This window comes from Emydura macquarii, unplaced genomic scaffold (genome assembly GCF_026122565.2).
Source record: "Emydura macquarii macquarii isolate MOO-44397 ecotype Brisbane River unplaced genomic scaffold, CSIRO-AGI_Emac_v2 contig_2676, whole genome shotgun sequence".
NCBI lineage: Eukaryota > Metazoa > Chordata > Testudines > Chelidae > Emydura > Emydura macquarii.
In genome coordinates this window covers 10926898-10940392 of record NW_027132813.1, presented here as the reverse complement: position 1 = coordinate 10940392, position 13495 = coordinate 10926898, and the positions used below count along the sequence as shown (strand labels likewise).

At 44.4% G+C, this 13495-nt stretch overlaps 1 protein-coding gene across 1 annotated transcript in view; it reads left to right on the top strand.

The window, feature by feature from the left end:
• DNAH14 (dynein axonemal heavy chain 14) overlaps positions 1–13495 on the top strand; it is a 584657-nt gene that overhangs the window by 264653 nt on the left and 306509 nt on the right. The window contains exon 42 of the mRNA XM_067564773.1: positions 10113–10252. Within this exon, the coding sequence (XP_067420874.1) occupies positions 10113–10252 (140 nt within the window). The remainder of the gene's footprint in view (positions 1–10112; positions 10253–13495) is intronic.

The following is a 13495-nucleotide window of genomic DNA, read 5'->3' as shown; positions in this document are numbered from 1 at the left end:
ATGTGGTGAATGTACGTTGTAGACAACACCACTCTAAATCCACACCCCATGATAAAGACTACAAGCACCGGGATCTACTAGGGACAAAATCCTACTCTTCGGCATCCCTCCATTTCAGAATTGCCATTTACCAGGCTTCGATGGCAAAATATTACCATGTTAACGATTCCAAACTAATCTCATTCATTAACCACCTACGGATGGAACAATTGGGAGCGGTTCTAGACAATTAATGTGGAGGGCCAGCTACTTGCCAAGACAACCTTGTAAGCCTCCCTCGATGCTGCTGACATTGCCTCCCATTCATTTGCTACAGCAGTGGTAAAGAGAAAAGACTTGTGGCTCTACTCTACAGTTTTCCAAAGGAGGTTCAGACCACAGCTGAGGATCTTCCTTTTGATAGATCTAAATTTGTTGGCAGATACTAAGAATGAGTTTCTGTGAACATGAAGGATTCCAGAGCAACTCTGCATTCTCTTGGCATTTACACCCCTACCTGCACAAGAGACTACTAATTGAGTCTCTGACAGCCTGCCCCATCCAGTTTCTTCCCTCCCAGAGGGCATATGAGCCATACAAAGAAAAAAGAGGTTTCAGAAAAGGAAACTTTTCAGCCTCCCACCTCACACCCGTCCACCTTCAAGTAGCAATTGGTCGGGGGTCTGAATTACCATCCTCATTGTCTTCCTCTGCACTGATTCACCAGCCTTCCTCCCCTCAGTGACTACCTTCACCACTTCATGCCAGCCTGGGAGTTAATCATTACAGTCAAGTGGATCTTGAAGATCGTCTCCACAGGTTACACAATTGTCTACACAGGTTACACTTTACTTCACTTCCTCCAACGAACTCCCCTTCCCCGTCCCTCTTCAGTGACCTCTCTCATGACAGCATGCTTTGTCAATAAATAAAAACTCTCTTATACTTGGGAACTATAAAACCAGTCCCCATTCAGCACAGATGGAAGGGCTTCTATTCAAGGTACTTCCTGGAACTGAAAAAGAGTGGAGGTTGGAGATCCATCCTGGACCTGAGACTACTCAACACCTATGTGAAGCCGCAGAAATTCAAAATGATTATGTTTGCAGTGACACTTCTTTCACAAAAATAAGGGGAATGGTTTTCAACCTTCAAGATGTGTATTTCCACATCGCTATCCATCCATCCCATAAACCATTGCTCAGTTTTATTGTTGGCCAAGATCGCTTCCAATATCAAGTGCTCCCTTTTAACCTATCATCTGCCCCAGGGATCTTTTCAAAGGTCATGTTGGTGGTAGCAGCCCAACTCTGCAAGAAAGGTATTTTAGTATTCCTTTACCTGGACAATTGGTTGCTAAAAGGCCACTCCCTGGAGCTGACATCTCAGGCAACTTCTGAGGCCAAGGCCTCTTCCTCCAATCCAGCCTGTAACTGAACATACAAAAATCCACCTTGGCCCCACTACAAAGCCTAAAGTTCATAGGGGCATATCTCAATTCAGTGACAGCAAGAGCCTACCTTTCTCAGCAGATGGTTGTGGCTCTTTCCAAAATAGCAGATTCAGCTCAGTCCCCAAACCATGGTCACGAACTTCATTTAATTACTGGGTCACATAGGAGCCACCACCTTGGTGACTGAACTTTCCAGACTTCGAATGCACTGCCTCCGAGGGTGACCCAGAACTGTTGATTCACCCACCAGACACAGTCTAGATCTCCTTCTTTCTATACCTACCTTCATGAAACTATTCCTTGACTGGTTGAAGGACTATCACAATGTGCGCACAGGAGTTCCATTCACTCATCCTTCCCCAGTGGTTGTTATAACGATGGGCATCTATCTCTCTTCTAGGGTGGGGAACGCATCTAGATACTCATATGATTCAAGGTAAGTGGACATCACAAGAGATGATGCTACATGTCAATCTCTTGGAGCTCAGAGTGGACAGATGCCAATTCCTACCACTAATCAAGGGCAAACGCACACAAATCATGACAAACAACATGTCATGCATATTTTACCTCAACCACCAGGGAGGAGCAAGTTTCTCCTCTCTTTGCACCAAGGTCTTCAGACTCTGGAACTAGTGCATTCAAAACCAGATCACTATCACAATGGCCTATCTCCTAGGCATTCAGAATGTGACTGCAGATGCACTCAAAAGACACTTTTCCAAGATCATGAGTGGGAAATAGATTCCCACTTACTACATCACATATTTTATCAATGGGGTGCCCCCACCCGATAGATTTGTTTGCCATGGAGATAAACAATAATTGCACCTGCTTGAGGGGACAGATTCGGTCACCAATCCATAGGAAATGCTTTTCACTTTCAGTGATAGTCAGCCCTTCTATATGCATTCCAGCCAACTCACGTAATACGCAAAGTCATGCTCAAAATAAAGGAGGAAAGAGCAGAGTCATTGTAATAGTTCCAATCTGGCCCGAGCAAACATGGTATACTTATCTGATACAGTTTGCTGCTTGTCCTCTTATAATTTTCCACACTACTCCCCATCTCCTGTCCCAGGAGCACAAGAATTTTTCCCTCCAATCTGATGATACTTTGTCTAAAAGCGTGGTCAATAGCTCTTGGAAATAGAGACAATTTACTCAAAGGATGTAAAAAGAGTAATATTACAGAGTAGAAAACAATCGACTCACTACATGTATTCTCAAAAATTGATGCATTTTAACAGTTGGTATGACCGCAGACAGGAGGAACCATTATCCTGTGACAGTTATATTCCACTGACTTTATCTCTTAAGAGGAATGACATGATGTCTTTAATTCTCAAAACAAACTTCGTTAGGATTCAAGATTATCCCAGAATTTGATTTGCTTTGTTACTGCTTTTTGGTTGATGATGTCTTCAGAAAATTAAATTAAATTTTTCCTTTTATAGTAAGAAAGAAAATGCCTAAAGCGATTAGTGTTCTATATTTAAATAACATAATTATTTTTACCATGGATTTTTAAAAAATTTATGTTATAAATATGTTAACCACTAAATTCAATTAGGCTGATCTACATATAGACATAAAAGGAATGCTTAACCCGTTCTGTAAACACAAAGATTTCACTTGCTATTTTTTTTCTTAAATATTTGTGAAATCCATATTTGCTTTTTGCAAAAAGCTTTGCTGCTTTACTTTCTGTTGAAAAGAAATATCGGTGCCATCTGTCTAAAAACACATAGAATCATACAAGATTAGAGTTGGAAGGGACCTCAGGAGGTCATCTAGTCAAATCCCCTGCTCAAAGCAGGACTAACCTCAACTTAAATCATCCCAGCCAGGGCTTTGTCAAGCCGCAGCTTAAAAACCTCTAAAGATGGAGATTCCACCACCTCCCTAGGTAACCCATTCCAGTGCTTCACCACCCTCCTAGTGAAAAACCTTTTCCTAATATTCAACCTAGACCTCCTCCAGTGCAACTTGAGACCATAGATCCTTGTTCGGTCATCTACTACCATTGAGAACAGCCTAGCTCCATCCTCCCTGAAACCCCCTTTCAGGTAGTTAAAGGCTGCTATCAAATCTCCCCTTATTCTTCTCTTTTGCAGACTAAACAAGCCTAGTTCCGTCAGCCTCTCCTCATAAGTCTTGTGCTCCAGCCCCCTAATAATTTTTGTTGCCCTCCGCTGGACTCTCTCCAACTTGTCCACATCCTTTTTGAAGTGGGGGTCCCAAAACTGGAAACAATACTCCAAATGCGGCCTCACCAATGCCGAATAGAGGGGAATAATCACTTCCCTTGTTCTGATGGCAATGTTCCTACTATAATGCAACCCAATATGCTATTAGCCTTCTTGGCAACCAGGGCATACTGCTGACTCATATTCAGCTTCTTATCCACTGTAACCCCTAGGTCCTTTTCTGCAGAACTGCTGCCTAGCCCGTCGGTCTCAGTCTGTAGCTGTGCATGTGATTCTTCCTTCCTAAGTGCAGGACTCTGCACCTGTCCTTGTTGAACCTCATGAGATTGCTTTTGACCCAATCCTCCAATTTGTCTAGGTCACTCTGTGTCCTATCCCTACCTTCCAGGGTATCTACCACCCTCCCTAGCTTAGTGTCATCTGCAAACTTGCTGAGGGTGCAATCTACCCCATTCTCCAGATCATTAATGAAGATGTTGAACAAAACCGGCCCCAGGACTAACCCCTGGGCACTCTGCTTGTGACTGACTGCCAGCTAGACATGGAGCCATTGATCACTACCCGTTGAGCCCAATGATCTAGCCAACTCTCTATCCATTTTATAGTCCATTCATCCAACCAACCCATACTTCTTTAACTTGAACAAATCCACAATATAATTAAAGATAAATGAGTAGGAAATTTGTTATGTTTAGGGATATATATTTCAGTTTCAAACGTCTAATAAATTGATATAAAACAATGAGGAAGTATGGAAATTTTCAAAAGTTCCATTTTAATTTTTTTACTTGAAAAAGTTAAAAATCATGCTCTGTTCATTGGATGAGATTCTGTGCTGTGTCTCTGAAGCACAGCATAGAACCCATAGCCTAGGGAGAGAAAGGGTGATAGTGGCTTTAAACCTTTATATAGCCTCCTGCTCCTCAGCTGCTCCACATCTCTCAGTGTAATGTAGACAGTCCTGGGAATCTGTGTAAGACACGGCTGCCTCCCAGTACTGCCTTATGGGCTGCACAACTCCCTTGAATCTCTGCACCACTTGCTGCAGCTATTCCCCCAACATGCATTCACACATACTCCTACATATGAGCATTTTAGCTAGTTCATTACAGTACAAAGAGAGCATTTTTGACTACTACATTGCTGTTTCTGAACACTTTAAGTAAAATCTTCTTTTCAGCACGCAGCCCAAGCAAGGAAGCCTGTGTATGGAGGAATTTTACAGGGGCTGAGAAGAAGTGGAGCTAAATGAGAATAAATTTTAGTACATAGCAAACAATCACACGGATAGCTATGCATTGGAGGAAGCATGTGACTCAAAGAATCAGAAGTTGTTAGCAGTGAAAAAGGCTTATTAAGCGCACGCTGTCTATCTCCCAGTGCAAGATAATCCCTTCTTCAGGTAGGGGACATTTAAGCAGGAAAATAGTCAGTATACTCTTCACAAGCTCAACCCACAGCCAGAGAAACCAAAGCAAGATGCCATTCATAGGAGATTGTGCAGATCTTCAGAATATGCTCTTCCTTCTTTCTTGTATGCTTTGCATGAACTGCTATTGGACACTCTTCACCCATTCAAAATATATTTTGCTAGATCAGACTTTTTGATTCATGGTCCAAGAATCTTGACAAACATCAGTGCAGTCAGTCTTGTTCCAGAGGCAGGAACAACCAGGAGGACTGATATTGCTCCTGATGCTGAATCCTCTCTCACATTGTTATGGATATGAGAATCATTGCTATTGCTGTTTTGAGGCTCCTCAGGTCCCTAAGCAATACAGTCTCCAGAGTCCTAGTGTATGGCTTGCTGTCATATCCAACAATGACCTCATGGCATCATGTGTGTTCTCTTGTGGCTCTATAGTCAGATCTGTGAGGAGGAGCAATTTCATGAACAGATATCACAAAAGAATATGCTGGCTCCCACTGAAGATGTGCATGATGCTTTGCCTTTTTGTCAATCTGTTTTTTACAAAAACTGTACACCCTCTGTCCTAGTAAATTCTGAACACCCATAGTGATTGTTTCCTTCATACTAAATATCTTGCCAAGGCTTTTTAATCTTGTTCCATAGAATATGTCCACTTTACTAGGCAAAGTCTTCAGTTCAAGTATTTTATAAAGTTTATATCAAGAGAATATTTTGGTTCATACACATTAGTCAGTTATCAAAAATGTTTAGCATGGATCCAGAGACATTTTGTGTGATGTACTGTAATTTGACATTGGAAAAAGAAATGGCATAATAGCCTAGTCTGCCTGTTCAGCAGGTTACCAGCCACTGAGGCAAATGTGGTGTTTAATATCTATTTTTCTTTAATCTTCACTAAAAAGTTAATTCTTCTTTGAGTGCTTGCTCATGTCCATTCCATGCTGTTTGTGTGCACCATGTGCACCTTTGCCAAAGATTTTTCCCTCAGTGGTTCCTTTGTACTGTCTGTGACAGTTGCTGGAACAATCTTTCTTGTTGTGGCAAGGCTTCTTTCCCCGTGGTTTGGATTCTTCTCTAATCCTATTTGTATAATTTTTGTTGTTAGTGTATCTAGTTCTTAATTAGTGCTATTGTATATAGTAGTGTGAATAACTATCCTCGCTCTGTAGGGACTGGGCATGCCCCAGTCTCCAGGCTTCAAGCCATGTGCCTTTTGCAGCAAACAAGTGCCAGTGAGTGACCCACACGATAACTGTTTAAAGTGTCTGGAGGAAACTCATGTTAAAGATAAGTGCCAGATCTGCAAGGACTTCAGACCTTGCACTAAGAAGGACAGGGACATTCGGCTTAAGGCCATCGTCAGGGAGGCGGCCCTCAGACCAGTCTCAGAGCTGAGACACTCCGAATTGGCACCAAACACCTCAGCATCCGTGCGGCACTCTTCTCCAGCACCAGGATCTCCCCAGCACTGCTCACCATCTCCTGTGTTGAGGAAAAAGCACAAAAAACAGTGCACTGAGAGAGGGCACTCACTGGTGCTGGAGACAAGTGGGGAGAGGCGAGTACAGAGAGATCCATTTTGGGCCACTCTTCCTCCCCCAAACCAGTGACAGCGCCATCGACTCTGCCTAGGGCATTGAGTCCGGTGCAGGACCCTCTGCTAACTCCCAGAAGCGGCCCTGGTACCAGAGACCTGACGGTCCCCTTGACCCAAGAAGCCTTCCAAGCAGCAAAGGACCTCTTCTCCCCTCCAGACCCACCAACGCCGAGAAGGAAGCCAGCCCAGACAACAGCAGCCAGAAGGAACAAGGAGCATTGGGCCCCTTCCCGGCACCGATAGCTCTCTCTTGGGGCAAACTGGCCATGGTTTCAGCGCGGCAGTCACCGCCTCAGCATGGGCCCCTGGAACTCCATCACCCAAAAGGCCTATAACAATGCCAGTCTCAGGAGAGCCATGTTGCAATCAGCACATCCATGAACTCCAAGCCCACCTCTGGGGGGTACCTCTTGTGAATCACCTAGCATGGAATGGACATAAGCAAGCACTCAAAGACGAAAAATGGTTACTAACCTTCCATAACTGTTGTTCTTTGAAATGAGTTGCTCATGTCCATTCCATGACGTGCCCTCCTATCCTGATGTCGGAATTACCGGCAAGAAGGAATGAGAGGGTGTGGGACCGGTGACGCCCCATATACACTTATATAATTAACAAATAATTAAACAATCAGTTTGTAAGCACCTAGATAATAATAGGGTGATAATTAAAGTTAAGGTTTTGTCACAATTTTTTTTTTTTTTAGTAAAAGTCATGGACAATTCACAGGCAATACACAAAACTTTATGGAAGCCATGACCTGTCTGTGTCTTCCACTATAAAATAATGGGGGGAGAGGCTGACCAAATGCCTGAGGGGGAGGATCAGAGTCCTAGCCCCACTGCAGGAGGCGGAGAGTGGAGCAATGATGGAGAGCAGCACTGGGTCCCCTGCTAGAGCTGCAGCTCCCAGCTCCAGTGCACCCTGGCCTTGGGTGATGTCTCTGGGGATCCACCAGCTGAGGCTGGGGCTGCAGCATATCCCTGAAGCCCTGACCCGCCCCGTGGAGGCTGGAGCTATGGAGCACCCTGGGGCAGCTAGGAGCTGTGGGGGCCAATGGGGCTCTGGGACCCCCCACCACTCACCATGGCTTGGGACTCCATAGTCCCCTCACCCACTGTCCACACTAGCAGATAGCAGCTGACTTTACTGCTGGCAGTGGCTCGGAGATGTGGGGTCCCTGCTGCCTCCAGGTCTCTGCCACAGCTCGGGGCTCCGGGGTTGTCCCACTGCAGTGGAAGACAGTGGAGTGTCCCAACCATGGCAGATAACAGTATAGTGCCTCCACTACCTGCAGCGGCTAGGGGCTCCAGGTTCCACTCACCACTGCCCCAGCTCATGACTGCAAGGCTGCCTACAGTGACTGGGGGTTGTGGTCCCACTCCCTGCAGCGCCTCAGACTCAGGAGGTCCACACTGCCCACACTGGCACACAGCAGTGGATTCTACTGCTGACAACATCTTGGAGCCAGGAATCCTCACTGCCTGTGCTGGCAGAAAACAGTGGACTGTGCTGCTGGCAGCAGCTCAGAACTGCAGCCCCCTGCAGTAGCTGAGAGCTGTCCCTCACACCCAGAGCTCCAGGACCCTCGTTGCCTATGGCAGCTGAGAGCTCCAGGGTCCCTGCAGTCCCCAGAAACTGACAGCTTCCATCCCATGCTCTGGGGGAGTGGGGCAGAAGCTGAAAAGGATAATTTCATGGAGGTCTATGGAAGTCATGGAATCTGCATCTTCTGTGATCTTCATGACAAAATCTTTTCCTTAGTGATAATTAATAGCCAACAGGAATTTGTCGAGAACAAATCATGCCAGACCAATCTGATTTCCTCCTTTGACAGAGTTATTGATATAATGGATGGGAGGAAACTGTAGACATGATGTATCTTTAGTAAGGCTTTTGACACACTCATATGACATTCTAATAAGCAAACTAGGGAAATGTGGTCTAGATGAAATTACTAAAAGGTGGGTACACAACTGGTTAAAAACTGTACTCAGAGTAGTTATCAATGGTTTGCTGTCAAACCGGGAAATGTGGTAGGATCCTGCAGAGATCAGTCCTGGATTGGATGCTATTCAATATTTTCATTAATGACTTGGATAATGGAGTGGAAAGTATGCTTATAAAATTTACATATGGCACCAATTTGGAAGGGGTTACAAGTACTTTGGAGGACAGGATTAGAATTCAAAGTAACGTTGAATAATTGGAGAATTGGTGTGAAATCACCAACATGAAATTCAATAGAACAACTTTAAAGTACTACACTTTAAAAATCAAAGGAAGTAAAAATCAAATGCACATCAGAAAATGGGGAATAACTGGCCAGCCAATAGTACTGCTGAAAAGTACTGGGGGTAAAGTGGATCACAATTTGAATATGAAACAATGTCATGCAGTTGCAAAAAAGGCAAATATTCTGGGGTGGATTATCTGGAGTGTTGTATGTAAAACATGACATGTAATTGTTTTGCTCTGCTGGTAACTGATGAGACCTCATCTGAATTATTGTGGCCAGTTTTGGACGTCACACTTTCCAATGTTGACAAATTTGAGTGAGTGCAGGGAACCACAACAAAAATGATAGAAGATTTAGAAAACATGACTGATTAGGAAAGGTTAAGATAAATTAGGCATATTTAGTCTTGAGAAAAGAAGACTGAATGGGAGACCTGATAACAGTCTACAAATATGTTATAGAGAGGACAGTGATCAATTGTTGTTATGCTTTCAATGGACATGGAGAATAAATAATTAGCTTAATAAGTAGCAGGGGAGATTCAGGTTTGATGTAAGGAAAAGCTTCCTAACTGTAAGGATATTATATACTGAAATAAATTACCAAGAGAGGTATTGGAATGCCCATCATGGGAGGGTTTTAAGAGCCAGTTAGACAAACACCTGTCAGGGATGCTTTAGGTGTATTTGTTCCTGTCTCAGCACAGGGAGATGCATTGGATGACCTCTTGAGATCCATTCCAGCCCTACATTTCTATAATTGTTTTAATATACTGTAACTTGAATTCCTGTTTCACTCTATACATTTGCCTTTTTCTCCTGCCATTGAATAGATTTTGTATGAATTTATTACTCATGGGCCTGTTCCAACTTCTGTTGAAGTCAGTGAAAATCTTTCTTTTATTTCAGTCAGAGCTGGATTGGAGTCCCAAATGAGTAAGCTGAGCAAAACTTTGTCCCAAGGTGAAATCCAAATTAAATAAACAAGGCTGATACCACCTTGTCCTTTCAAACTCTTTTCTGTGCAAAAATGTGATTATTTCTGGAATATCTGCTAAAATATATAGTATGATGCACAGTAGATTATAAATAAACTAGAAAATGAGAATGTATAAGACAGATAAAACCATATATAAATAATAATGGATTGACATTTTTATAATTTTTCTAGAAATTATGATATCAGTGTTCCTGCAGAAGAAGAAACTCTCATTATAATCAATTCATTGAAAGAAGCTAATTTACCCAAGTTTCTTGCAGAAGATGTTCCTCTGTTTGAGAACATTATGGCAGATCTGTTTCCAGGAATTACAATTCCAAGAGCAAGCACTCACAGACTAGAGGTAATAAAATGGATAGGGCTTTTCTGGGATAGTGATAGACAATTTAAATATTAGGTTTTTTAGAAAAGAAAGGGATAAAAAATCTTGAAAGGTTCAAAAGTTCTTAAATTTTTTATTAAGGGAGAAACCCTGATAATGGAGCAAATCAAAGTGATGTGGCTTGGTGGAGGAGAGTTCTCCAATGGCCGAGAGAATAGCATCTTTCCTCTCTCTACAGGTCCTGAAGACTCAGGCCTGACCCACTTCACACAGATACATTTGAACCATAGATCTCTGGTTACAGATCTGCTAACTTATCCCCCACCCTTCACGGCCCCGTGGTGACAAGGGAGTAGAGCTGTTCTATGCAACTTCCCCTCATCTGAGCTCAGTGCAGTGGAACAGGACATGTTTCACTAACTATTGGGCCCTATGTATCTGCAGAGGAAAATTTGCCGAAAGATCTAAACACTATGGAGTCTTTTCTATTTTTGTTGGTCATGTGTAGCTGGAGTTTGTGTGTATATTGAAGACAAGATGAATCTCTGTACAGCCCTCATGAACAAAGATCCTTTGATCTTCTTGAGATCTCATGTGAGATTATTATGCCTGATCTTCCCTAGACTTAAGCAATATGCAAGTCTTTGCCTCTTTAAAGTTAGACCCTTGTGACCCGTCCCGTGCCCAGGGCAGCCACCTGATAATGCCAAGGTCAGGGCAGGCTGTAAAAAGAGCAGATTCTCCTAACACTGGTGGATGACACTGAAGTCAGGCTTCCCAACCAGCCACAAACTGCGCTTCTGAATCCCCACAGAAGCCAGTATACAAATACACACAGCCCCCTTTCCTGCATTTCAGCTCCAGGCTCCCAAATCAGCACTAGGTCCAGTAAAGAGACCAGTTATTTAAACTCTTTGCTCTTTACTAAATAGGTTCCCTCTGACCCCAAGGGGTCAGCCACAGTACCAGTTTAATATAAGTTTGGATCTTACCTAAAATACCACACTGTCAGCCAATCCTTTAGTAACTAAAACTAAAGCTTTATTGTAAAAAGAAAGAAAGAAACCATAAGAGAAATATTAAATGATTAGAGCAATCAGATACATAGAAATGATTAAAAGTCCATATACATCAGGTTTCTAGAAGAATTGTAGAGTTGCAGGCTTGTACAATTCCTCTGATATACATCCAGTGACTGGATGGGTCTCAGTCCTTTGTTCACAGCTTCAGTTGCAGATGACTTGATTCAGAGGTAGATACGTGTTTGAAGCTAAGTCCCGACTTAAGGACTGGTGACTGAAGACAAAATGGATTCCCAAGGCCTCTGCATTATATGCCCTCTGGCCCTGGCCATACGGTTTGTAGAGTTTTACAGGAACTAAAATGGAGTCCAGAGCCACATGGGCCAGTCCTGGTGCCTTATCAGGCATATCTTCGGCTTCTCTCCCTGGGCCCCTTGCAGCTGGGGATGTCTTAATGGGTCATTAAGCAGGCTATTGTCCTGCTGCCATCCAGTAAGGGGTGTTGCCCAGACAGCACAATTTGAAATACAGATATCTCAAATATATCTTTGTAGCCAGGAGGGGTGGTCCCCCTCTGAGAAGGACCCAAAGGGGAAGCCAGACCCACCCTGGCTGATAGAGCCCCAAAGGAGAAACCCTCACTGGAAGCGGGTGGACGGGTCCAGGCCTTTAAAAACCCCAGGGACACCACCTGACTGGAAGCAGGGGGGCGGAGCCAGGCCTTTAAAAGCCAGGCCTGCGAGCCCAGTCAAGAGAGGACGGCTGAGAGAGAAGGATGCCTCTCCTCCTGAGCTCCTAGCTAAGGCCAGGCCAGAGACCCATGCTGAAAGGGAGCGGCTGGTCTTACCCCCAGCCTGGGAGCCCCAGAGGGCCCCCCGGGATTCCCCGCTGCCTGGGAGCTGGAGGTGGGCCCACCTGAGCAGTACAGAGCCTGGGACCCGGAGAACGTACTGGCCCTGCCTGGGGGCTGGAGGACTTGGAAGAGCTGCCCTCCGAGGATGAACCCATGGAGCTGCCAGAGCTGCCACCCATGGATGAGGAGGGCATCATAGGATTACCACACCCCAGCAACCCAAAGGAGGCAGGTACCAAGGGTTTCGGGGAGGAAGAAGCCCTGGGCTGGGATGCAGTGGAGACAGGTGGGCCTGCGTCCCTCTCCCCCCTTTCCTAACAACCCTGAGAGAGCCTCACCCTCCATACCACTCCAGAGAGCAGATTGCTTACCTTGCCAGCCCTGCCGGAGGGCTGTGCAAAAGAGTGCTAGCCCGGAAAAAGGGCTCAAGACTTCTCCTGATAGGAGGTAGCCGGGAGGGGTGGTCCCCCTCTGAGAAGGATCCAGAGGGAGAAGCCTGGACACTGCTCCCTGCTTCCAGGGGCATGTCCACAATCTATAACTTCCATTTCACATATTACACATTAACATAAGTATTATCATCTGACTTAGCATATTGTAACCTTTCTAACAGTACCTGACATGGCATATCTCACATGAATTATTATGATTTTGACATATTAATGTTAACCCATATGTTAAATGCTTCTCCCCCCCAAATCTAACCAGCATGACAGCTCTCATACCGCAATGTGTCCAATTGACTACAGTTAAGTCAAGCACTTGAAATGAGACATGGCAGAGTAATAACAGATTCCAGCACCCATCCAGAGCCAATGGCCTGTAACCCTCCCTACCCAAATCAAACAACAGATCCAAAATTTATATTATGGACTCCCGTGGGCACTTGCCTCTTCTGGCACCTATCAACCAGGATTCACCTCAGAAGTAAACATTACAAATAAAGTAAACCATAAACCATTTATTAAATACAGAACCAGAGATACACACAGAGCCTTAAGCTCATGACCCAAAGGTTGACAGTTTTGGGTAATAACAAATAGACTAAGCAATCTTTTACTCACATCTTCTGGCTATCTAAGGTAAGATGAGGTGAGTACACAAGGATCAGGTGAGATGAGAGGATTCAGGAACCAGAGCACTGGAAACAGGCCAGGAACCAAAGATCAGGAACACAGGAACTGATGAGAACACATTGAATCCAGGAACCACAACAAAGTTGAAGGACTGGAACTGGACTGGAACCATGAGGAAGAGAAGGGCACTAGAACTGGACTGGAACCACTCCACGATGAACAGGAGCAACAAAGGAGGACACAGGCAGTTGTGTGGCCTGCCACCTGGGAGGACAGCATCCATCCAAAATCACCAAAAGCCTTGAGTATAACA